This window comes from Andrographis paniculata, unplaced genomic scaffold, assembly GCF_009805555.1.
Source record: "Andrographis paniculata isolate CXL003 unplaced genomic scaffold, ASM980555v1 Contig80END, whole genome shotgun sequence".
Taxonomy (NCBI): domain Eukaryota; kingdom Viridiplantae; phylum Streptophyta; class Magnoliopsida; order Lamiales; family Acanthaceae; genus Andrographis; species Andrographis paniculata.
In genome coordinates, this window is record NW_026137618.1 from 4,453,216 (window position 1) to 4,480,384 (window position 27,169).

General features: G+C 32.6%; 3 protein-coding genes across 3 annotated transcripts; 1 reads left to right on the forward strand and 2 right to left on the reverse strand.

Annotated features, from left to right (window-relative positions):
• The first annotated feature begins 6,625 nt into the window (after nt 1-6,625).
• On the forward strand, nt 6,626-9,470 carry LOC127241100 (late blight resistance protein R1-A-like). The gene has a single exon (XM_051259997.1). The coding sequence runs from the start codon at nt 6,687-6,689 to the stop codon at nt 9,351-9,353; it is 2,667 nt and encodes an 888-aa protein (XP_051115954.1). The 5' UTR covers nt 6,626-6,686; the 3' UTR covers nt 9,354-9,470.
• A 4,223-nt stretch (nt 9,471-13,693) lies between these two features.
• Nucleotides 13,694-17,706, reverse strand: LOC127241098 (late blight resistance protein R1-A-like). Its single transcript, XM_051259995.1, has 2 exons — nt 14,735-17,706; nt 13,694-13,961 (listed from the first exon to the last, which is right to left on the reverse strand). The coding sequence occupies exons 1-2, from the start codon at nt 17,468-17,470 to the stop codon at nt 13,731-13,733; spliced, it is 2,967 nt and encodes a 988-aa protein (XP_051115952.1). The 5' UTR covers nt 17,471-17,706; the 3' UTR covers nt 13,694-13,730.
• Nucleotides 17,707-22,810: 5,104 nt separating this feature from the next.
• Nucleotides 22,811-25,537, reverse strand: LOC127240995 (putative late blight resistance protein homolog R1A-10). Its single transcript, XM_051259871.1, has one exon. The coding sequence runs from the start codon at nt 25,535-25,537 to the stop codon at nt 22,811-22,813; it is 2,727 nt and encodes a 908-aa protein (XP_051115828.1).
• Between the last annotated feature and the right edge of the window lie 1,632 nt (nt 25,538-27,169).

A 27,169-nucleotide genomic window follows, 5' to 3' on the forward strand; every position in this document is an offset into this window, starting at 1 on the left:
TATAATATCATTAGTAACGGAAAAAGTGAATTTAAAGACGGAAAAATCTCGTTACAAAAATGATATTTTCTTGTAGTGAAATATCCCACTCGCAAAAGTAGAGCCAATGAACCTACTCGCAAAAGTAGAGCCAATGAAAACTCCGCAAGGCATGGCTTGTATTTGTCTATCAAACCATCTAAGTTTTTGTTTTATTGTAAAAACCCACACCCATCCCACAATATTACAGTCTCAAGAAGGTGTGAGAAGATCCCATCTGCCATGGGAAGAGAGTGGTAGAGACGAGGGCAATAGCTGCAGATGTGATGAAGGGTGGTAATTTGAAGGCGTTTGATACAGATAATAGAATTGCAGAAAGAAATAATAATTCAGTAGAGAATAAAAATAGATTTTCTTATTTGATAAAACAGACAATTAAGTTGATAAATGTAAAAACAATGCTGCTATTTTAATGAATCGATCAAGAATAAATAATTAATTAGACAAAAATTTTTTTTTTCACGAATGAAAATTCATGAAAAAATATTTTTAGTTATTTTTTGTTTAAATAAAAAATTAAATACGATATTTTGCAAAATCAAATTTTAGTATAATTTTTTTTAAAATAAAGGAAAATAAAAATTTGAATAATAAATAAAATGTGATGTTTTATAAAATTGAAATAATATAATTTTTAAAATATAAAAATTAAATAATAAAAATAAATAAATATTCCATACAATCACTGTATTTCTCTATATGTGATAGAGAATGAGAAATAGTTTATTTTTATTACTCAATTTTCTCGCTGAACCAAACTAGAGAAATGAGATAATTTCTCTGACCCTATTTCTCTATACCAAACACACCCTTAGTTCAAAATTCCAGCAGCTGACATGAAAACATCCGAGGACGAGTAGAGCAGCGTGGGGGTGGAATATTGTCCAGGACACCAGATTATGGATCATCCATGAACGTTAATTGTGTTTTTTAATGGATTAGGGTTCGGGATTTTTATAAGGCCTCAATGAAGTCATTCGCCAAAATTTAACAACTCTCCACCTAATTTTGGGTCGTAGTTCCATGGCGTGATTTTGGGTCATTATTGCCAAAATATAGCTACAAAAATAAAAACAATTAGAAAGCTCAATGATTTGACAGTATCATAAATGTTGTCATTTTTTTACACAAGAAGTCTTTTGTTTCGACTCTGTAATAGAATTTGACCGCTATGAAAAATTGAGTAACAAAAAATCTTTGTAACGGCACATTTCGTAACAAAAATTTGATGGTTAACGCCTCTAAAATGCACGTGAAAAATTTAATTGTAACAGTTCAAATCATTTTGTAACAAAAATATCCGTTATAAAAGAACTAGTATAATTGTCATTTGTAATAATAACTTTTTTTTACGAATTTTTTTTGTAACAAAAGGGACATTATAAATACTTCAAACTCGTTAAAGAAAATACTCCCTCTATTATCCAGATCTATGCTTACTTTTTATTTTTGTATTGTCATAACAAAATATTTTTGTTTCCTTCTTTTAGCCAAAAAATATACTTGTTTGTACTTTCTTAATATAAAATATTTTTCACTCTTATTAAAAAACATGTCCAAATATTTGAGCACAAATTTTTATGACAGATGGGAGTAAATTTTTTTAACATATTTCGTTACAAAAACAACTTAGTGTTCCAGATCTATTATTACGGATCAGATTTCCGCTATAAATAGCTCATTTTCTAGTAGTGTGATGATGATTGAACCAAGAAATATTGTGAATTTTGGTATCATGGACAATGTCCTGTTGTTTGATTGATTAGAAACTCCCCTATGTTGTACACCCTTCAAGTCAAAATAATTAAGGAAATATTTTTGTTTTAGCGCCAAAACATCATTTATTGAATGTATATAGGACTTTAGCTTTTGATTGTCAATTTGGAGTACCAATTTATAATTCGTCCACTATCACTTTTTATTACATTTTCGTTGTATTTTTCAGACAAATATATAAAAAATTACGAGCACATAATCCAAATTATAAGCCCTGTGACTAACTTGTCGCCAATATTTGAGTATCAGCCAAACCCGGCTAAAATCACTCAGGACGCATCACCTTAGACGCTTTGTGATGTTGATTTTGTTAATATCTTCAAGAAAAACAAGAACAATACTGAAGAAAAACTTGTTCATGGAGATATTTGGGAGACTTTACAAAGTTGAGTCAATGGAAGGATTTTGATATGTCCGAACCCTCGTTGATGATTTCTCACGTGATGTGTGGGTTTTCATGCTAGTTAATAAATCAAAGGTCTTTCAGTGCATAGAAAAGTTCACTGCTTTGAATAAAAAAAAAGAAAAAAACAGTTTGGAAGTGTATTAACATAATTCATAGGGTTTATTCTTTTACTCTTTCAAATCAAAATCATGATTATTCATTTTGTACAATTTTTAATAAAAATATATTACATCATAATACTAGTCAAATAAAAAAATTCAAATCAAGGCCTTATCTCAAATCAATTTCAAATCACAAGCAGACAGATCCTATAGTCCTCTCTTAAAGTGTTAAGAAGGGATCCGAGCATCCAACGTAAAATCAATTGGTGATAGGTGGAGTAACACTTCACCCTTATATACTAGGGGAGATCCCACACATTTAGCAATGTGGGACAATATTCAACACTCCCCGCTCGAGATAATAATCTCAAAAATCCATACAGGATCCAAACCCAATACGGGCACCACGGCTCTGATACTATGTCGGATGCTGAATGACCGTTTCATCTAAAAACTCGAACTATTAGAAAAACTTAAGTCATTATTCATATATCCGCAAACGGGAGTCCCAACATAAAGGCAAGAATCCCTTTGAACTTGTGCATAGGTCTAAACAAGAGTTCCAACGACTTACAGTCTTTGGATGTATGTGTTTTGCCTCTTGTTACCAACTGATCTGGTAAGTTTCATCCCCACGCCATTAAGTGTTGTTTCTTCGGTTACACTATAGAAAAAAACGCCTATAAAGTTTTTGATCTCACAACTGAAAAGAGTTATTCTGTTGTGATGTAAAAATTTATGAAACTGTATTCCCCTTTAAGGATGATTTCAACTGACCTCCTGTGGAAACTTCTAATCAAAGGGATCAAACCTCAATATATGCCTGTCATAATATTTTCCATGGCTGTAAATATAGGATCGATATCAAGGAACCCCAAGCAGACTTTCATTTTCAGATTTCCAAGAGCGGCAAACCATAAAATGAATGAGTGCATCCAGAGAGTCGGGGAGTCCCAAATAGGTTTCAAGAAGATCCATTTGCTGCCCCGGTAGCTGAACATAAGCAGTGAGGATGGCATTTTTGCCATGTCCGATGCAAGATCAGCAGGCCCAAATATCAAAATAAGCTTGTCTCGGATAGAAATCAGAGTTTTCAAGGAGTCTTGGGGCAATGACACGTTGCCAAATATTGTAAGACTTAAAATAGAGATGGTGCATCCATTTAACCAAATGGATTTGTCCAATTGGAGAGTCCAAAGGAATTTGACAAGAAGCGCAAAATTCCATTCCGGGAGAGAGCGGAATCCCAAACCCCCTTCATCTTTGGGCTTGCAAAGCAATTACAAAGCAACCGGGGCAAATTTATTTTGCCAAAGGAAAGTTCGGCAAAGTTTTGAGACGTGGTAGATTACCCTGGGAGGCATAGAGAAAATAGAGAGCTAAAAACAATTACCTTGGGTGACCGAGCAAATCAACTTTAAGTGTCCCGTACAGGAGAGATTACACTACAAGAAAATAGGATTTTTGTAATAGAATTGTTTCATCCTCAAAGTCAATTTTTCTGTTTCTACTGATATTATGGATAGAATTAGGGATAGAATTTATTAAATTTCATCTCTAAAGTACACGTAGCTAACGCCATCCGTCTTGATTTTTGTTAGAAATATGTTATTTATTATTATTATTAGTTTTGTAGTGTTACATCCACTCCATCTCCGAATGTGCTCCGAGATCGAAATAATTAAGCCATCATATTGAGAGACTTTTCATAGGCACGGCACCACAGATGAAATCCCGTAAGCGAGATAATAGCTTCTGAATCTTCAGCTGCTGCACCAGCGGCAAAGACACTGGATTTGGGTACATTTAGCTTCAGCCCCAAGACATTGCCAAAGTGATTAATACGAAGCAAAAGAATGCCAACCGAGTGCGAGTCCCCGCAAGAGAGGTGTATAACATCATACGCGGAAGTTAGATGGGTGATTTTGAATTCCAAGCAGCCCGGATTATAATTTAGCTCCCAATCATGGCTTCTTTTCTTCAAGAGCCGAGAGAAATACTCCATACAAATGATAAAGAGATGTTGATACAGGGGATCACCATGCCGTAGACCATTCTTTCCATTGACTTGCTGAAGACGCATAGGTAGTTTTTTGGGAAGATCTATATCATGTGCTTATTTGATGTGTGTTAGGCTGACTGTATTGAATTAATGAGTAGATCTTTAAAGGATTGCATTATCACTGCAAGAAATTATTATTTTTATAACGAAATTTTTTCTGTTACTAATAACATTAGGGATCGAATTAAGATTAAATTTTGTTCTTATAGTTCACGCTAGCTAAAGTTATCCATCCCTAATTTCCGTTACCTTTTTTTTGTAGTGTATAATTTGTAGTATTATTTCAATAGATTATATAACATTATATTAATTAATATGATGTTGATTTTATTTGATTAAATATAAGATAATATAAACTTTACTATAAATATTATTTGATAAATTAATTATACTCAGCTGGATATGATTAGCATATTCGTGTAGCTAGTTTTAATCATTTCGGAGTTTTAATTCATTACAGTAAATATGTGATTAGATTGTATAAAATAATATTATCGAGTCTAACGATAAAGATAACACACCTCTAGTGTACAAATATGCTTATTCATGTTTTTGTAAATAATTACAGTCATTGCATTGTTTATAGTCTTATTTGGTGTGCTCTTCCTATATATTTTTAAATTTCAATAAAAATTGATTAACGACCATGGTCATCATATCGAATATCTTGGAAAAAACAAAACATAAAAAAAAATAAAAGAAAAAGAATTAGCATAAGACTCTGATGTCAATTGAAATAGCCGAACAAAGAGTATTTGTAAAAGAAAATTAAAAATAATTTATTAATAAAAACAAAAATGGAATATAGGTTTAGAAATCCTAGAGACAACAAAAAGAAATCCAAAATAAAAACATAATAATTTGAAAAAAGACATAAAGAAGAAAAACATGGTTTTAAAACCCTAAAAAATCTTGAATGGCTCAAAAGGTTGGACTGTTTCAGATATTAGGATGTGTAAATTTCGTTCGATTTTGAATAAGAAAACAGAAAGACAAAAATTTAGACAAATTAAATGAAGAATATTTTGAAATTGAAACTTAATATGGTATTAATTAGTCCTAAATATATTATGATCTTTGATTGTCCTGTCCTAGTGAGGAATGTGTCACGGGTGATGCACAATCCACAGAATAATACAAAATGTTGTAGAATTGATTACTTTATTAACACTTGCTTGGTTGGGTGAATACAATAAGAGTACATACATTTATCTGTGATTATTTTAATGTCCAACATTATAATAATGCCTTCGTGACCTAAATTAATATTATTTCAGGCACAAGAAAGTTTGTTGGTAAAATATGATGAATTTAAATTCATCAAACAATTTGAGACTTCAAAATCAAGAAAGAAAAAAATTATACAGGTAAATGTATATATAAAGATTTTGCTAAAAAATCTATTCCTACAAAAATTGGAGACTAAAGATTTTGCTAAAAAATCTATGCCTACAAAAATTGGAGACTAAGATGAATTGAGATATTTTAGATAATTTAGTATATCTAGATTTCATCTTAAATTACTTAGATTTGAGTTCGAGTCTGTGTTGTATTTTTTTATATACTCCTTATTTTGATGATTAAATAAGACAATTTTATTATTTTTCTCCAAAATTTCTAACAAAATAAGTGGAGCTGAATTTAATGAATTTCAGTAAGAATTCTCAATTTTATCTAATCAGAAATCTTAATTTTAAAATTATTAGTACAAGATTAGTAGTGAAAATTTAATCAAGCAATTACTGAGTTAAATTACAAGTCAGCACATGATCCGCACTCCACAGGCATCACAAAAATAGAGAACAATTAGGAACCTCTTTTCCCATAAACACAAATGCAGTTGGATGTGTTTGGATGTGAAAAGTAAATTTTTTAAGTAATATTTGAATAATAATAAAAAAATACTATGTCCTTCTCGCAACAAACCACAATTTTTTTTTTAGGTAGATTTTTTAATATTAATATTATATTGATTTGTAAATAAAAATAAAAATATCGTATTAGTATGATATAATATAAAAACAGTACAATTATTAAATTATAAAAACTTTTGAAACGAACAAAAATAGAAAATGGTGTCCTTCTTCTTACGTTGGAGGGAGAGTATATATGTTTTACTTGATTACTTTGAAAGAAAATGATAGAAACAACCACTTGTAAATGTGAGGACTTATTATAATCGAATACCATAAGATGCTGAGTCACTCACAGCAATTTCTCTTATTTTCTTAATGCATTGACACTTCATCCGACCAGATTCTAAATTCCTTCATCAGTTTTCAAATTTCTGGACGTTTGGGAGATGGCTGTTGCTGCTTATGCATCTTTGGTTTCTCTAACTCATGTCCTTGACGACGTTCGTTACCGTGCTGAGCTTCGCCGCCTTCATGTGGACATTAAAATAATTGAAACTTACCAGGGAAGTATCGATTTCTTGCTGGAATTTGTTGATGTTCATTCAAGAAAAGAAAGTCAAAGAATCGATGGTTTGTGGAGGCAAATATCTAAAGTTGCATTCGAAGCCGAAGAAATATTTGATTTACATGTTGTGAATCAAATTCAGCTCCGATCCGAGGGAGTAAAAGCTGATCTGGGATTTTCAGCTTTGAACAAAGACATCGAAAGAGTGATCCAAAAGATTAACTCCATTAAAGAAGAGCTGTTGGTGGAGGAAGCCTTATTGCAGGTTGTCGAATCTGGGAAAAAACCAAAAGCTTTTTACCATGGTGGTACTTCATTAGCTACTCCATCTGTCGGGAAGAATAAAATTGTGGGATTAGATGAACATGTCGAAGCGATAGTGGATTTGCTGACACGAGATGAACCTGCGCTCCAAATCATCCCTATTGTAGGGATGGGCGGTATTGGTAAAACTACTCTGGCTAAAGCTGTTTTCGATAATCAATATATTGTCAATCACTTTGACAGGCGTATTTGGCTTACAATATCACAAGATTATATCGTGGAGAACATTCTAGAAGGTCTTTTAAATGATGGGAAAGTAAGAACACCTGATGGAGCTGGAGATGGTTTAAGGGAGGCTTTGTACAAAGAATTATTCGACAGACGTTATTTGATTGTTTTGGATGATGTGTGGAGCGAGCAGACTTGGAATGATTTTAGAATGTGCTTTCCAAGGAACAATAATAGAAGCCGGGTTGTGATCACTACTCGGCTTGAAAATGTGGCTGGCTGTTTGAGCCCTCACAGCTCTTACTCGATGACTTTTTTAGATGAGAATAAAAGTTGGAGTTTATTTTGTCAGATAATATTTGCCAAAGAAGATTTCCCAAACCCCGAATTAGAAGAATTTGCAAGAAAGATTGTCAAAAGTTGTAAGGGACTTCCTTTAGAAATTATTGTTATTGGAGGACTACTTGCAAAGTCCGACATGTCTAGAGAATATTGGAAGTCTGTCGCGGACAATGTCAGCTCCTACGCCAATTTTGAAGATGACGAACATTGCTTGAAGATATTGTCTTTAAGCTATAACAACTTGCCAATCCACCTCAAGCCATGTTTCCTCTTTATGAGCTCTTATCCCGAAGATTGTAAAATTGATGTCAACGAACTAATTTGGAAGTGGATCGCAAGCGGATTCATAAGAGTTGTGAAAGAGAAAAGTTTGGAAGACATTGCGATGGACAACATAAAAAATCTCAGTTCTAGAAACCTTATTTTCGTCTACTCACTCCGGAATAGCGGCGAGATAGAAAGGTGCAGTATTCATGATTTGGTACGAGATATGTGCCGAAAAGAATTCGACAAGGAGCAGTTTATTACATCCCCAAAAATGCAAGAAGTGAAATATTCAAGAGGTTTTAGACGACAAGGTGAGGCAGCATGCTTTATTTGTGGTTGTTACACAATGTACAATCAAGATTCGACATATTTTTCAGAATCTGTTCTTTGTAGCAGTTGTCGAGCGATGTATTCACATGTTAGAAGAGCAAGATTGGTGGGGATAATGAGTGATAGCTATGATCGATTTGAATTTGTTCATCCTGCTCGACTGCGACATACTTTTGTTTCAACTCAAGTCCGGTATGCTCTTGTTTCGAATTCTGAGCAGGATATCGATGTTATAGCCAATGCACGGTGGAAACCTGTATTGTCGGAATTACACTTACTTTGGAATCTTCAGATCTTAAAACTACACTTATATTCCTTACAAAGTCGAGTTATTTTCCCGGATGAAATCTGGGAGATGACGCAACTCAGGCATATTGAGGTCTACGGCAATGGAGCTATTTTGCCGGATCCTCATGTTTGCGACGAAGGCTTCATAATTCTCAAAACGCTCCAATGCCTTTACGAAATATGGAATTTTAAGTGCACAAAGAACGTCTTGGAAAGAATTCCGGATTTAAAGACACTGAAAATCAGTTATGATTCTGACTACGAACCAAGTGTGGGATCCTCAGACGACCATTCTCTTTGTAATCTTATCCGACACCATAATCTCAGCTCATTGAAAATATATGGCCTTCCGGAAAACATTGCCTTTCCGAGCTCTCTAAAAGAGCTGTATCTTTACGGAAGCATTTGCAAAATTCCTTGGAGTGGTATGTCGATCATTGGCTTATTACCAAAACTCGAGAAACTTGACTTGGTTAATGCCACGGAAGGGTCGGAATGGAATCCGGGCGAGGGTGAATTTCTTCGATTGAAAATCCTGTACATTGTGTGCAATAATTTAGTGCAATGGGAAGCTGATATGGGCAACTTCCCCGTTCTTGAGCGGCTTAAACTTTTTCATGTTTCTTCATTGAAAGAAATCCCTTCGGGCATTGGAGATATTCCGACATTACGTAGAATTGAATTGATAGGATGCAATATAGCTGCGATGAATTCGGCATACGAAATATGGAAGGAACAACAGGACGTGGAAAATGAGATTCTTGAGATTTTAGTCTGTCATGCATCGGAGTGGATCTCAATCAATGATTTCATAACGAGAAGAAGATGAATGTAAGGATTTACAGGTAAGTTGTAATATAGAGGAACCATTCTCAATTTTTAAATGATGATATTCTTTTTGTTTTTCTTCAGAGAGATTGAATTTCATGTTCTAAATCATAAAATATTTGATGTGTTTTTTGTTGGTATTATATATATATATATTTCTGAAGTAAATACATGTTAGATTTTGTTAAAATATATTTAGCAGCAATATATTATATTTATGGTAGTTATCTTATTTAAGAAATTAGTAGGATTCTTTCTGTATAAATATGTACGTATTCTTATAATTGAAATAGATAATTTCAGTTTCATATTCTAACGTGGTATCAGAGCAAAATTCTCTCCGGATACATCCAGGACCGTTATATCCCATATATATTTTTATATTTTATTGATGTATCTGCTGCTATTCACAATAATATTGTTATTTTCATGTCATCTCTATCTCTACTACTCCACTGACAAAATTTACTTTCGACTCTAACGCTGTTGAGAGTCATGTTTTCGATTCTAACTCTATTGAGAGCGAGAGTCATGTTTCTGACTCTAGCTATGTTGTGAGCGAGCGAGTCCTGTTTCTGACTCTAGCTCTGCAGAGTGAGCGAGTCCTATTTTTTACTCTAGTTACGTTGTGAGGAGCAAGTCTTGTTTCTAACTCTAACGATGTTGAGAGTTTTGCTTCTGATTCTGATCCAGTTGACAACTGAATCACTTTCAGTCAATCTTGGTGAATTCAAATCGGTACGTAGAAGTTCTGACAAACTCAAATTTGTTCGATCATATTTTGAGTTTGAGGAGGGGTGTTAAAATATATTTAGAGCAATATATTATATTTATGGTAGTTATCTTATTTAAGAAATTCGTATGATTCTTTCCTTATTTAGATGATTTGTATATCGTAAATATGTACGTATTCTTATAATTGAAATAGATAATTTCAGTTTTATATTCTAACAGATTTAATACTTCATAAGGAAAAATAGATGTTAGATGCAGTGTTATTTCTTTGGGCTGCAATAAGAAAGTTGATAACATACCAAATTTCTTGAAATGTAGATTTGATGTTTTTCATTCATTCCGTAAGAAATAATTCTCAAATCAAATATGTTATAGGTTGATGCATTGCATTCATAGATAACATACCAAATTTCATACCATATTCATTCATTCTGTCATGGAAGATGTTAATGTTATCTACGAATGCAATGCATCAACCTACCAAGCTTGTTCTGTAAGAAATAATTCTCAAATCAAATATGTTAGCGGAAGCGAACAACGTAGTTTAAACAAACCTTTGGCCATTGCTAAAATTGAATATGTGCCTCAGATCTTCTTCTTAAAATAATTAGTAGGTCTGAATTCTGGGAAGATAGTTGTCAAGCCTGAAACTCTAGGAAGATGCTGCCAAACTTTTGCTCTCAAATAGCGATAGTGTATTCTAATTTTCTGAGAGTATGTTTAGTAACTCATATGTGGAGTATTCACATTTGATAATGTGAAGAAACCTAAAAACTCTAAAAGCCGTCTATGTGAAGCTAGATTACAGAATAAGTATAAAAAATATGATAACAAGATCATCGACACTACTTGCGAATGCGCAGTAATATGTTGAGAGTACCGGCATTTCTCGTCGACATCTAGAATAAGCTTTCCGGTGCATCCACAGGGTTTTGAGAGATCAAACGATTCATTTTATTTGTATTTGGAAAAAATATCAAAAAAAATTATACACACTTCCTCCAACTACTTATTATTTATTAATGATCTAGTATTAAAAAGAAAACAGAAAAATGACTAAGTTGAGACCGGTAATAATAATTTTACTATTTGTTATGAAATAACAGGTGTGATAAATGTATTTAGGACGATGTTTAATCATATAGCTAGTTGTATTAGTTACAAATAAATTTCTGTAATAAATAAAATACAAAGTTTGACCCAACGAATTTGTCACAAAAAATTTTGTAACTAAGAACACATTTGTTACGAATTTATTGTCGTGGTCGCCAATTTTGTGACAAAAGCCCCATTATTTGATAGTAAATATCAAATTTTCAATTCACTTTTACAAATTTTTACACTTCTTCATCTAACTATGAAATCTGATTTTAAAATTGTTTGATGAATTCAAATCCGACAAAAATTCTAATGCCCGAAATAATATTAATTCAGCACTGCATTATTATATGATCGTCCCGTAAAAAATGGTCTGATGGTATAGAGATGAACTCGTGATTGTGAGGTTATAGGTTTAGGAATTCAGTCCAAGACGTTCTTTGTGCACTTAAAATTCCATATTTCAGAAATAATCTATAGCCTTTTAAGAAACACGAAGCCTTTCCCCTAAACATGAAGATGTAGCAAAATAGCCCCATTGTTATAGAACTCAATATGCCTGAGTTGTGTCATCTACCAAATGTTTAAATGGGATAAAGAATATGACAAGAGAGCCTATTTCTAAAATTTAGACATTAGGGGTGATGAATTCATACTACATTTGAGTGGTCTTATGTTTTTTTTAGTATGAATTTGATTTTTTTTAGGTCATTTTTAATTATTTATTGCAATAGCAAAATATGAGGGTTGAGCCAAATATGTAATTTAATTATTTTGGGCTATTTATTTGCATTGGCAAGTTTCATTAATCTCAATTTCTTTATGTAATCTTTATTTTTCTAATTTTCAAAATTTTGACTTGTATACTATACCTACTTAGGCCCACTTCTTAATGGATTAAAAGTTATAACCCTTGTCCCGTAAGTAAGGGATGGTCTGGTGGTGGTGTAGGGGTTGAATTTATGACCCCCGACGCATCTATTCTATTCTTCTTCCACATTTTCTTTAGAGCCTATTTGACTGATTGAATTCCAATTTGAAAACTAAGTTTTATATAAATAAATTTGAATTACCCCAAATTTAAATTATTTTATAATTTAAATCAATTGTTTGGGTTCAGAAAGTATTGCAAATGTGATGATAATACAAGATTATTTAAAATGATTATAAAGATGATGTATTTTGAAATTTATAACTGATTTTGTTTATTTCAAATTCATTGCATTAGCAAAAAAATAAATTTAATTTAATAAAGTCATTTGAAAATTCTTTAACTAAAATTTTATGTAACCATACTGATTTTTGTGAATTGATAGTAGAGTCAATGTTGAAGTACATTTCATGTAGGACACAATGTTGGTATATCACCTATACTCGAAGGGATCACGAATGAACTAATTTAGATGATTCAAGCCACTCGAGTTTTGGAATATATCAAGATTGAACGAATTAATTCGAATTGAATCGAATTTTGAATACCTTATCGTATTATCGCTAATCTAGGAAATATAACATTATATGCTTCAATGATAACAAATTAAAAGTCACTTATATTCTGAATTGTAATGCACTTGATATGCTTTCTATTTGTCGTCGCTCCAAACATTTTAAACACCAACCATAATAAAAACATCTCTAAAATAGCAAAATAATTCACCATATAATTGTTTTTTCCAACGATGTTAAATTTAATACTCCATCCGTCCCATAACAAAGTATCTATTTTTCCATTTTAGTCCGTCTCATAATAAAGTATTCATTTTTCCATTTTAATCCGTCTCATAACAAAATATCCATTTCCTTTTTTAGTAACTGTACTATCTACTTAACATTACAAATACCCTTACAACTTACAATATATTACACAAATGTCATTACATTTATATCACACATACTAGTAAGGTTATTTTAGTCATTTCTACTTTATTCCTACTATATCTCAATATAATACTAATATTTCTAAAACTACGTTAAAAAAACAAATGAATACTTACTTATGGGACAGAGGGAGTATATAGTTTCTAAAGATCTTTAAACCTTTATCTTTAACCTTCATTACAAAAAAATAATATATTTGTAACTAAAATTTTGTTCCTAAAATTCACATAGGTAACGCAATTCATCTCTAATTCCATCCATAATGACATTAATAACGGAAAAATATAAATTTAAGAACAAAAAAAGAAATGAACATATTACAATCACATAAACATGTTACAATAAAAAAGAAACTATCTGGAAAAGAAAAACAAATAACCACTTTACGAGAACATAGTTATAATCACATAAACATGTTAGAATATGTAAACTAAATACATATAATCAACTCCCGGTTTCGTTATGTTTTCAACTTTATCATCGTATCATTTTATAGAACTTTTCTCTAAAAATACTATTAAAACTAAAATTAATATTTCATTTAAAATATTAAATAAAAAATTATATATTTGAAACATCACATCCAGCAGCTATATATATCACGTCAAATACTTCTTTTCATCCAACATCGTACAATCTAAAACATTACATAATCAAAATGATTTTTTTATCCCAACACCTTGTTATTATTCCCGAACAATTCTATCCACATTATACTCAAATTAGTAGCTACATTTTTATAACGAAAGCCGGAATAACCAAAATAGATTCCGCTAGACATTTCATCAAACACCTTCCAACCATTACAACATTCACCAATTGCAAATAAGCTTATGTTGAAATGAACATCCCATTTCCAAAGATCTACAACTCCTCGTTCCATAATTGAAGTGTCTACCTGAAATTTGTACAAGAACGAGCTTGGCCAGGTAGATACATTGCTTACACACATAGCATTAATATGAAAAGTATGTTTATAATTCCAACAACTATTCATCAAAATACTTTGTGACAGGAAAAAGTAATTTTCTTGTTTCAAAAACTCTATATACGTCGTTCGTATAGTATACAATGTCACAGTTATTATGGACACGATAATTTAGAAAGAGTGTGATTAGTAAATAGTGAAAAATGAATTAGTAAAAATAATTATAATATAATATAAATAATTATAAATTAAAATTAAGATAATTAATTAGTATAATTAAAATTAAAAAAAATTAAAAATTAAAATGTGAATCTTAAAAAGAAAAGAAAAAAGTGACCTAAGATAAGATGTGTGACGCATCAAAAAAAAAAACTGTGAAGTGATATGATACGTGAGATTGAGGAAGTAGTAAAATTTTAAAAATAAATCCGGGCATCATATTCAATCCGTATATTCTCTTCAAATATTTATTACTTCTATAACAATCTAAAATACCGAAACAATATGAAAAAAAAAAAAAAAAAGTCACATGTAAATTGTGCGTTTGAGATTATACCCAAAATCTACTATTCATTCAATTTTTTTCCTTAAAAAATATCAAATCAAATACCTATATATTATACTAAAAATCAATTTTACATTCAAAACATCAAATCAATACGTATCGCTTCATACAACTATTTCAATTCAAAATCCAAACCCCCAAACAAACACACCCTTAAGGGTTCCTCTAAACTACTTACCTGTAAATCATTGCCCTCATCTTCTTCCCTCAGTCGGGACATTAAATCACTGATTGAGATGAACTCAGAGCCAACATCGACAACAATCTCAAGGATCTCATTTTCCATGTCCTGTTGTTCCTTCCATATTTCGAATGCCGAATCAACAGCTGATTTACTACATCCATCCAATTCAATTCTACGTAATGTCGGAATATCTCCAATGCCCGAAGGGATTTCTTCTAACGAACGGAGACACACAAGTTGAAGCAGCTCAAGAACAGGGAAGTTGTCATTATCAGCTCGCCATTGAGCTAAATGCCCACATAAAATATACAAAATTTTCAGTCGAAGAAATTCACCCTTGCATGGAATCCATTCGGACCCTTCAGTGGCACGATCCAATTTAAGTATCTCGAGATTGGGTAATGAGCCAATGATCGACATACCACTCCAAGGAATTTTGCATCTGCTTCTGTTCAGATACAACTCTTTTAAAGAACTTGGAAAGGAAATGTTCTCCGGAAGCTGATATATTTCCAATTTCCGAAGATTTTGGAGTCGGATAAGATTACAAAGAGATTTCCCCGAACATCCAATACTTGCTTCATACTTAAACTTATAATTGATCTTCAGTATCTTTAAATCCGGAATTCTGTCGTAGACATTCTTTGTACACTGAAAATTCCATATGTCAGAAAGGCTTTGGAGCCTTTTGAGAATAGTGAATCCTTGAGGATCTGGCAAAATTGCCCCTTCTCTATTGACTTCGATATGCCTGAGTTGTGTCATCTCCCATATTTCATTCGGAAAAACGACTGGACTATACATGGAATATAGGTGTAGTTTTAAGATCTGAAGATTCCAAAGAAAGTGTAATTCGGACAACATAGGTTGCCAATGTGCATTGGACGAGATATCCCACCTTGGACTCAAAACAGAAGCATATCGGGCTTGAGTTGAAACAAAAACATGCGGCAGGCGAGTAGGATGCAAGAAATTTTTAGAGGTTTCACTCATTATCGCCACCAATCTTGCTCTAGTAACATATGAATACATCACTCGACAACTGTCACAAAGAATAGATTTTGAAAAATCTATCAAATATTCGTTGCATGTTCTATAACGACAACCACAAATAATGCAAGCCGGCTTGTCGAGTATATCTAAAAAACTAGATAACCCCATTGTTTGCACCTTTGGGGATGGTATAAACTGCTCCTTGTCAAACTCTTTCCGGCACATGTCTCGTAACAAATCATGAATCCCACACTTTAATTTTATCATACCGAACTTCTGGATTGAGTGGACAACAATTAGATTCCTAGAACTGAGATCATTGATGTAATCCATAGCAATGTCCTCCAAACTTTTCTCATTCACGGCTCTTATGTATCCGCTAGCAATCCATTTCAAAATTAGTTCGTTGACATGAATCACAGAGTCTTCGCGATAAGAGCTCATAAAGAGGAAACACGGCTTGAGGTGGATCGGCAAGTTGTTATAACTTAAAGACAATATCTTGAAGCAATGTTCACCATCTTCAAAATTAGCGTAGGAGCTCACATTACGCGCAACAGACATCCAATATTCTCTCGACATGTCGGACTTTGCAAGTAGCCCTCCAATTACAATAATTTCTAAAGGAAGTCCCTTACAACTTTTGACAATCTTTCTTGCAAATTCTTCTAATTCTTGGTTTGGGAAATCTTCTTTCCCAAAGATTGTCCGACAAAATAAATTCCAGCTTTCATTCTCATCTAAAAAAGTCATCGAATAAAAGTTGTGATGGCTCAAACAGCCAGCCACATTTTGAAGCCGAGTAGTCATCATAACCCGGCTTCTATTATTGTTATTCGGAAAGCACATTCTTAAATCATTCCAAGCCTGATCACTCCACACGTCATCCAAAACAATCAGATAACGTCTATCAAATAATTCTTTGTACAAAGCCTCCCTTAACCCATCACGAGATGCGTAACGTTTTTTAATTTTCCCATCATTTAAAAGACCTTCTAGAATGTTCTCCACGGTATACTCTTGTGATATCGTAAGCCAAATACATCTATCAAAGTGATCGACAGTACATTGGCTATCAAAAACAGCTTTAGCTAGAGTAGTTTTACCAATACCACCCATCCCTACAATAGGGATGATTTGGAGTGCAGGTTCATCTCTTGTCAGCAAATCCACAATCGCTTCGACATGTTTATCTAATCCCACAATTGTATTCTTGCTGAGGGCTGGAGTAGCTAACGAAGCTTCCCTGCTTAATGAATTGATGGGCTGTCTTCCAGTGAGCATATCTTCTGAGGTAGCCATCGAAGTACCACCATGCTCAGAAACTTTTGGTTGTTTCCCAGATTGGACTTCCTGCATTAAGGGTTCCTCCACCAACAGCTCTTCTTTGATGGAGACAATCTTTTGGATCAATCGCTCGATATCTTCATTGAAAGCTGAAGATCCCAGATCAGATTTTACTCCTTCAGATCGGAGCTGAATTTGATTCACTACATGTAAATCAAATATTTCTTCTGCTTCAAAGGCAACCATAGATATTTGCTTCCACAAACCATCGATCCTTTTACTTTCTTTTCTTGAATGAACTTCTACAAATTCCAGCAAGAAATTGACACTTCCCTGGAAACTTTCAATTATATTTATGTTGACATGAAGGTGACGAAGCTCAGCACGGTAATGAACGTTGTCAAGGACATGCGTAAGAGAAACCAGCGAAGCATAAGCAGCAACAGCCATCCCCCAAACTTTCAGAAATCTGAAACTGATGCACGAAATTAAAATGGAATTTGGCCAGATCAAGAACCAGGAGAAGTATGATTAAAGAGTAAATGACTAGCCTTAATCGTCACAATAATTGACATGTAACAAAAAGTGAATGTCATACAGTGCAGTGTGTATGCATCATAATAATTCCAAGACTAAGAAAAAGTGAACATCGTAAAGTCTGAATGTACTAACAAAAGAAGAGAAAAGTTTGCAATGTGTGTGGCTCAAAGATGGAATCCAATGTATTAAAGACCCCACAAATTGGAATTGTTGCTACTTCTATTTATTTCACTTAATTCCAAACAGATATCTAAAATATATCTATGTAATATACATATATATTATTCTATATTCTAGTGTGGAAGTGATCTTGTACTTAATACATAAGCAGGTATGGGTAAGTAGTTTGGTTATAACCATCAACTAAAGTAAGAAAGTAATATTCTCCCAAATGTGATGCAGTGTAATATAAATCTCAAATATCACAATGTAATAAATCAAATATGACCCTTTTTCCATTTTCAATGAACACAATCTAAATTGTTCAACTACCTAGAAACTATGATATTCTTCAATATAAAGTAACCTTGAAGTATCATTAGCATTAGGCGATCGAAGATATTCAGCTGAAAAAATCTCAACGATGGCATGACAAAATCTCTTAATACGTTTGATTCGCGTTGATTCACCAATTTTAATGTACTAATTAATTATGCCATATGTTAACACCCGGAATAGTTATCTTTGTAAGGTTAACAGCCCAAGTCTACCAAGACTATCTCTTCATTGTTGAAAATGCATGATCTTTAACTACATCAACAATAAGAAGAAACAGACTTTGAGACATTCGAAATAGTCAACAAACTATTTGCTAATTATATAGATGATTATTTAAAAAATAATCATTATATAAATTTCGATCTAAACTTTCATGATTACAATTAATTACTAAATCACATGGGATAGAGCTTCAATGGGTTGATTGAGAGATGTTGAGTAGATGTTCGAGATAAGAATTATTTTGCATCCGTATGAATATTACTACTTCGTCTTATTAAATGAATTGCATGAAAATTATTATGAAGAGTAACTCATACCGAAGAAATTATTTGTTTTCATAGGTGAAATATGTGTTTGATGAATAATCTTTGGCCAAATGAACACTAATTTATAGAATGAAAAGCTTAAATGAAATTTCAATCTACGGTAATCATTTGGATAATATAGATACATATTATGTGTGGATGAAATAAGGATGAAATTCAAACCATCGGCTTGCTCAAATGTGGATAACCAACTTTTATAAAATATAATAATTGTTTGGATAATAGAGATATGCCTCCAACGTATGAAATGAAGATGGAATCCAAACCAACCGTTCAAATTATTCAAAGTTGGATGATTACATTTATGATAAATATGATTGATGAAATTTTTTTAATATTTACATAGTCAAATATAAAATAAGTGGTTGACATTGGTCAAAAACTGTTGATAATGTTTGATTTTTATCGGCAGCTAGGGATTGTGAAATCTATACATACGAACTATTTGGATTAATCCTTTCCATAGATAAGATTTGATATTCATTAATATTTTTGGTCTATAAATATAACTTCTCATTTTTATTTAATTACACCACAACATCTTACTTCTCATTCTAATATCATAAAAGAATATTAAAAACTTTTCTCGAAATGTTAATCCGAGGCTGTGGTATAGCCGTGATGAAGATGTATTATTATGCCAACAATATTTGGATATATCAAAATATACAATTACTGGCAGGCAACAACAAGGGATCAATTTTGGAATGAAGTCACGGATGCATCTAACCAAAATAAAAATACCGATTGTGAGATGCATAACGTTAGATCTGTACAAAATCGGTTCTAGGCCATAGAGAAAACTGTTCAAAAATTACTTACTTGCATTAGAAATGGACATTGTAAGTTTATCCCTAAAATTTGTTGTTGACTATTTTTTATGTAAGAAAATTATGTTATAACTTCAAAATCTTATTTACCTTTAAATCAAACAAATGAGATACTAATGAAAAGATATGCAAGCTTCAAAAAAAAGTTTTAAATTTGAGCACATTTTGAACTTCTTAAAAGAGTTTGAAAAATGTAATGATCACAATAAAGCTAGAAATTCATATGAAATATCTCCAAAAAATTATTCCACTCATATATCATAATCGGATAATATTATTTTTTAATCTCTTAAAAATTCATCATTTGTATTAACTAGGACTTCTGGATCTTTATATGAACGACATATGGAGGGTGAAAAAAATATTTTAAATATTTTCTTTTGAAAAAAAATAGATAAATAAATAGTTGATCAATAATTTATTTTATAGTTTTTATAAAAATCAGATAATAATTTGTCTCCAAACACTATAAAATGAAGGAGTAAATAATTATTGATTTACTTATTTTATTCAAAAAAATTTATTTAAGATATTTTGCGTTTTTCTCTTTATAAAACTTGCCCTAATTTAGATCTTTATTTAGAACCAAATATTGGACAAGGAGGGTGTTTCGCGGGTGTTTTGTGCATTTTGATTAAAACACAGGAGAGTGTTATATAATTTATCCTAAAAATAAAATCTACATTCTTCTTCAAATGTAGTTTTTAAATATTTTATTGATATTGGTGAGGTGCAAATTATGATATTAAGCCTTATTAAATTAGAGTATTTTAATGTTTTATGTAATTTTTATTTGATCTATACATAATTTATATTTCAAGTAATAAATATTTCAGTATTTTAATTTATTAGTTACATAATTTTATAGAATATAGTAATGCATTTTGTTGCCAATTTTTTATAAATTCAAATTTAGATACAAAAAGTAAATATGTAAAATAAATATGTTTTTAATAACTATTGAACATATATACCTAAATTATATATATATATATATAAATCTTAATGAAAAAATACAAAATAATTATTTTCAAAGCAACAAAATTACAAAATCATTTTTCAAAAAATAAAATTACACATCACATCCCAAAAATTAATAAAATTGCACATCACATCACATAATTATTTTATTAGTGTCTTTCATTTGTTGTCGAATAGCTTCTGCTGCTGTCAAATGGCTCCTGAACTACAATTCACACTTTACCGTTGATGCTCACAAACTAGAGCTGAGCAATAGGTTGATTCGTATCGGATTGAATACTTTAAACAGGTTAAATTATTCAATCATAACCCAATTCGTTTATTATCATATCGGGTTCGTGTTGACCCATTTATTATCGTGTCGGGTTCGGGTTAACTCGTGCTGACCCGTCTATATATTCTTGATTCAAATTAAATAATTTTTAGTTGTGTTGTCGTGTTATGTTAGTTTTTATTGGTTCGAGCGTAAATTAAATTAAGTTGAATTATTTAAAATTGAACTTAGTTTAAATTAATTTATGAGAAAATTAATAAATTATTATTATTTTACGTATATAATAAATATATTAATCAATATTAATATATTATAATCGGGTTGTCTTGTCGGGTTCGAGTTTAGAGTCTCAACCCTAACCCGACCTGTTTATTATTGTGTCGGGTTCGTGTCAATCCGTATACATAATCGGGTTGAATATTTGACCCAAACCCAATTATTTTGTGTCGGGTCGTGTTGGGTCAGTTTCTGTCAGCTCTATCTCAAACACATGCCTACTCTTCCAATTTTGTGTTAATTTTGTGTTAATTTTTTTTTTTTTTAAATCTCGACTCTTGGACCTTAAAAAGATCAGCTGCGGTCGAAATTGTTAGGCTCTAATCATATTTTCATTAATTATTCGGGTTTTCCATCAATGTTTTCAAAAAAAAAAAATCTTAACTTGAAAATATGTCAAATATGCATAAATTCAATAGAATTTATACCAAGTCAGTTCAAATACTTCTAAGAATATCAACAAATAAGATGCATAAAATGCAAGGTGTCAAGTGACTTAGGGGTGGAAATAGGCCAGACTTTTGGCTAAACATAGACCAGATGTATTTTAAAAAACTAAGGATTGAGTCTGGCCTAATAAAAAAATTATACTGTCTGAGCCTAGCTATTTTTAAGTCTAGGAGCCTATTTAAAAGTCTATATAATAATTAATTTTTTATTTTTTAAAATTTAATATTAGTAAAAAAATATAAATGCAATTATTATTTTATGTATATATAATTATAGTTACAACTAATCAATTTTATATTTGATTATTATCACTAAATTAATTTTTTTAATTTAAATATATAATAATTTTATATATTAAATTAAAATTATATATATAAATAAACCGGCCTAATAAACCTAAGAAACTTTATGTAAAGCGTCTATTCTAATTAATTAAATAGGCTTTAAAATAAGTTTATATCAAATTATTTGAATAAATAGACCAGGCTGAGCAAGGCCAGGCTCCTGGTAGGCAGAGTGGCCTATTTCCACCTTAGTGTCAAGCAACATAACCTTAGGGATCTCTAATGGGCCCATCTAATATGAGGTTCTTGTCACTCTACTAGTCTTTCCGTTGTCTTTATGTCCGGCTTCATGCATACGATAAAATTGAGCAACACGCTTGTAGGCCTACTACAATAAATTGATATCCAACACAAGTAATGTTTTTTGAATCCTATGCCGCAACATGTCCACATAATGGTCAATTCGGCCTCTCTCACATTACGGGTGTGTTTGTTTTGGGATTTGGATTTTGAGTTAGAATTTGAACAGTAAAAATTTTGAATTTGAATAGTTGTTGATATAAATAGGTGTTGACGTGATATTTTCAATGTAAAATTAATTTTTTTGTACAATATAAAAAATGAAAAATAAATGTTTGATTTTATATTTTTTGGGGGAAAAAATAGGATGAATAGTATATTTAAAATCCAACCCACAGACAAACACACCCGAAAAGTAGTTATAATATACGCCTAAAGCTCATTGAACTTCACAAAAAACACACCATAAAACAAAAAACACACAAAATATTTTATATTTAAAACATGATATGCAATACTGATATTCTACTCCAATATTTAGTATATGTTTCTTTTGATATAGTTCGGAAAATTTGAGTTTGAATTTGGTATTAAAATAATATATGATGGGATGTTTTGTGAGAGAAAAAAAAAATATTTTTAAATAGTAAAAACCCGGGATTTGAGGTTAAAGAAACAAACCTTAAAGTTCTTCTAAAACAATCCAAAATACTGAGATGATTTATATTTTTTCTGAAACACTTGGAATATCATCATATATAAGAATTAAGCAATGGTTCCTCTAAAGCACTACCTTATTACCTGTCTCATCACACATACTGAAGTTTAAGCCACTTAGAGTACCCTGCATGTAAATCACTGACTAGGAGGTGATCGACAAAAATCTCAAGGGTCTCATTTCCCATGTCCTGTTGTTCCTTCCAAATTTCGAATGCCGAATTATTAGCAGATTTACTGCATTCTCTCAATTCAACACTACGTAATGTCGAAATATCTCCAATGCATAAAGGGATTTCTTTCAATGAAGGAACAAAGTGAAGTTTAAGCAACTCAAGAGCAGGGAAGTTGTCCTCAGCAGCTTGCCATTGCACTAAATTCTTGCATCGAATGTACAAGTTTTTCAATCGAAGAAATTCACCCTCTCCTGGATGCCATTCGGACCCTTCTGTGGCATAAACCAATTTAAGTTTCTCAAGATTGGGTAATGAGCCAATGATCGACATACCACTCCAAGGAATATTGCATATGCTTTCTGTCAGATGCAACACTTTAAGAGAGCTTGGAAAGGCAATGTTCTCCGGAAGACGATCTATTTTCAATGACCGAAGATTCTGGAGTTGGATAAGATTACAAAGAGAATGGTTGTCTGAGCTTCCAATACTTGCTTCATAGTCAGAATCATAACTGATTTTCAGTGACTTTAAATCCGGAATTCTGTCCAAGACATTCTTTGTGCACTTAAAATTCCATATTCCGGAAAGGCTCTGGAGCCTTTTGAGAATAATGAAGCCTTCTCCCTCAACATGAGGATCGGGGAGAATAGCTCGATTGTAATAGACCTCAATATGTCTGAGTTGTGTCATCTCCCAGATTTCATCGGGGAAAACTACTCGACTTTGCAAGGGATATGAGTGTAGTTTTAACATCTGAAGATGCCAAAGTAAGTGTAATTCAGACAATACAGGTTTCGACCATGAATTGGTCCAAACACCCCACTCTCGACTCGAACCAATTGCATACCTGACTTGAGTGGAAACAAAAACATTCACCAAATGTAATTGATCATAGCCACTACTCAATATACTCACCAGTCTTGCCCTTGAGACGTGCATATACAACATTCGACAATCACCACAGAGAGCAACATTTGAAAAATCTATCATATGTTCGTCGCAGGTTGTATAATGACAACCACAAATAAAGCACGTCGGTCCCTCGCCTTGTCTTTCAAAATAATTAGAATATTTCACTTCTTGCACCTTTGGAGATGAAATAAACTTCTCCTTGTCGAATTCTTTCCGGCATAGGTCTCGTACCAAATCATGAATACTGCAACTTTTTATCTCACCACTCCACAGGACTGAGCAGACAAGAATTAGGTTCCTAGAACGGAGTTCTTTGATATTATCCATAGCAATGTCATCCAAGCTTTTCTCATTCACAGCTCTTATGAATCCACTAGCAATCCACTTCCCAATGAGTTCGTCGACATCAATTTCACAATCTTCAGGATAAGAGCTCATAAAGAGGAAACACGGCTTGAGCTGGATTGACAAATTGTTGTAACTTAAAGCCAACACATTCAAGCAATGTTCCCCATCTTCTAAATTAGCGTGGGAGCTGACATTGTCCGCGACAGACTTCCAATATTCTCTAGACATGTCGGACTTTGCAAGAAGTCCTCCAATAACAATAATTTCTAAAGGAAGTCCCTTACAACTTTTGACAATCTTTCTTGCAATTTCCTCTAATTCTGGGTTTGGGAAATCTTCTTTCCCAAAGATTGTCCTACAAAATAAATTCCAGCTTTTATTCTCATCTAAGAATGTCATCGAATAAGAGTAGTGAGGGCTCAAACAGCCAGCCAAATTCTCGAGCCTTGTAGTCATCAAAACCCGGCTTCTATTATTGTTATTAGGAAAGCACATTCTGAAATCATTCCAAGTCTGCTCACTCCACACATCATCCAAAACAATCAAATACCGTCTGTCAAATAATTCTTTGTACAAATCCTCCCTTAACTCATCACAGGCTCCTTGACGTGTTCTAGCTTTCCCATCATTTAAGAGACCTTCTAGAATATTCTCGACAGTATACTCTTGCGATATTGTAAGCCAAACAAGTCTATCAAAGTGATCGACAATACATTGGCTATCAAAAACAGCTTTAGCTAGAGTAGTTTTACCAATACCACCCATCCCTACAATAGGGATGATTTGGAGTGCAGGTTCATCTCTTGTCAGCAAATCCACAATCACTTCGACATGTTTATCTAATCCCACAATTGTATTCTTGCTGATGGCTGGAGTAGCAAACGAAGCTCCCCTGCTTAAAGAATTGATGGGCTGTCTTCCAGTGAGCATATCTTCTGAGGTAGCCATCGAAGTACCACCATGCTCAGAAACTTTTGGTTGTTTCCCAGATTGGACGTCCTGCATTAAGGATTCCTCTACCAACAGCTCTTCTTTGATGGAGAAAATCTTTTGGATCAATCGCTCGATATCTTCGTTGAAAGCTGAAGATCCCAGATCAGATTTTACTCCCTCGGATCGGAGCTGAATTTGATTCACTACATGTAAATCAAATATTTCTTCTGCTTCGAAGGCAACCTTAGATATTTGCCTCCACAGACCATCGATCTTTTGGCCTTCTACTCTTGAATGAACTTCAACAAATTCCAGCAAGAAATTTACACTTTGCTGAAAAGTTTCGATATGGTTTATGCTGACATGAAGGCGACAAAGCTCAGCACGGTAATGAATGTCGTCAAGGACATGAGTAAGAGAAACAAGGGAAGCATAAGCAGCAACAGCCATCTCTCGAACTTACATAAATCTGAAAACTGATGAAAGGAAATAGAATTTGGTCGGATGAGGAACAAAGAGAAATATAATCGAAGAGCAAATGATTAACTAAACTCGAATCGTTATTAAAATGTAAAAAAATTAAAAGCGAAAGTTATAAATGTGTATGCACAAGAAAAAGAAGGAATAAGTTCTCTATGAGTGACTGATCAGCATCTTATGGAATTCAATTATAATAATCTTCACATTTATGAGTGCTTGGAGAAAGTTGAGTTCGGCTTATTTAAGGTCCTCAATATGTCGGTCTCTCATTATCTATTATTTTTTTACCTAAAAGTTCTTACATAAATTACCTATTTCTTTTATTAAATGTATAATTTTAAAATTTTATTTTTTATTCAAAATATTATTTCAAACATCTACCCTTATGTGCAATTGGAGGTATGCGAAATTTACACATGCACATGTAGGATGTAGAAAAGCTCGAACTGTTAGGAAAATACAGCCATTACAAGAGTTGTGAGGGCTCAAACAGTCAGCCACATTTGCAATCCGAGTAGTCATCATAACCCGGCTTCTATTATTGTTATTTGGAAAGCACATTCTTAAATCATTCCAAGCCTGCTCACTCCACACGTCATCCAAAACAATCAAATAACGTCTGTCGAATAATTCTTTGTACAAAGCTTCCCTTAAACCATCACAAGCTCCATCAGGTGTTGTCACTTTCCCATCATTTAAAAGACCTGCTAGAATGTTCTCGACAGTATACTCTTGAGATATTGTAAGCCAAATACGCCTGTCAAAGTGATCGACAATACATTGGCTATGAAAACAGCTTTAGCTAGAGTAGTTTTACCAATACCACCCATCCCTACAATAGGGATGATTTGGAGCGCAGGTTATCTCTTGTCAGAAAATCTACCATGGCGTCGACATGTTCATCTAATCCCACAATTGTATTCTTGCCAAGGGATGGTGTAGCCAAGAGAGTTCCCCCACGCATAGAAACTTTTGGATAATTCGCTCGATAAATGCAAGACTTGACGAAGTCTATTATGCATAATCAAAATAACAAACAAAATATGAGCCCTAATGTATTTGCATGAACTTGCATGATTGTAAATGTTTGGAAGATAAGTTTGAAATGCATTATGAATATATGCATTAATATGCACGTGTGTATGATTAATTATATTGTATACATGATAGGATAATGCATTTTTGAAATGCATATTTGAGTGCATGTATACGTGAGTGAATGCATTTAATGTGCAAATTCATTACATGCCATTCAAATTCATTTGAAATTCAAACATGAGTTTTAATGATATGGCTGGTTACATTCGATTTTAAAAAATGTAATTGTCACATTAAATCATCCGTTTCGGATGAGATTGATGGACCCCTCATGAGCATGTCTATAAAAAGGCTTTCGATTCATTCTTTTTAAACAACAACAACAACAAAGCTTATTCCTCTCATCTCATATATATCCTTTCTTTTCCAACCTTCTGGCGACAGTCCGAATTTCCGATGATTTCCGGTTATATTTTCCGATAGCTCTCCTTGTATATAATCCTCTCGAAATAGTATTAGTTCGCATCATTTTAGTTCGTCGGAGCTCCGAAATATTGAGGTGCC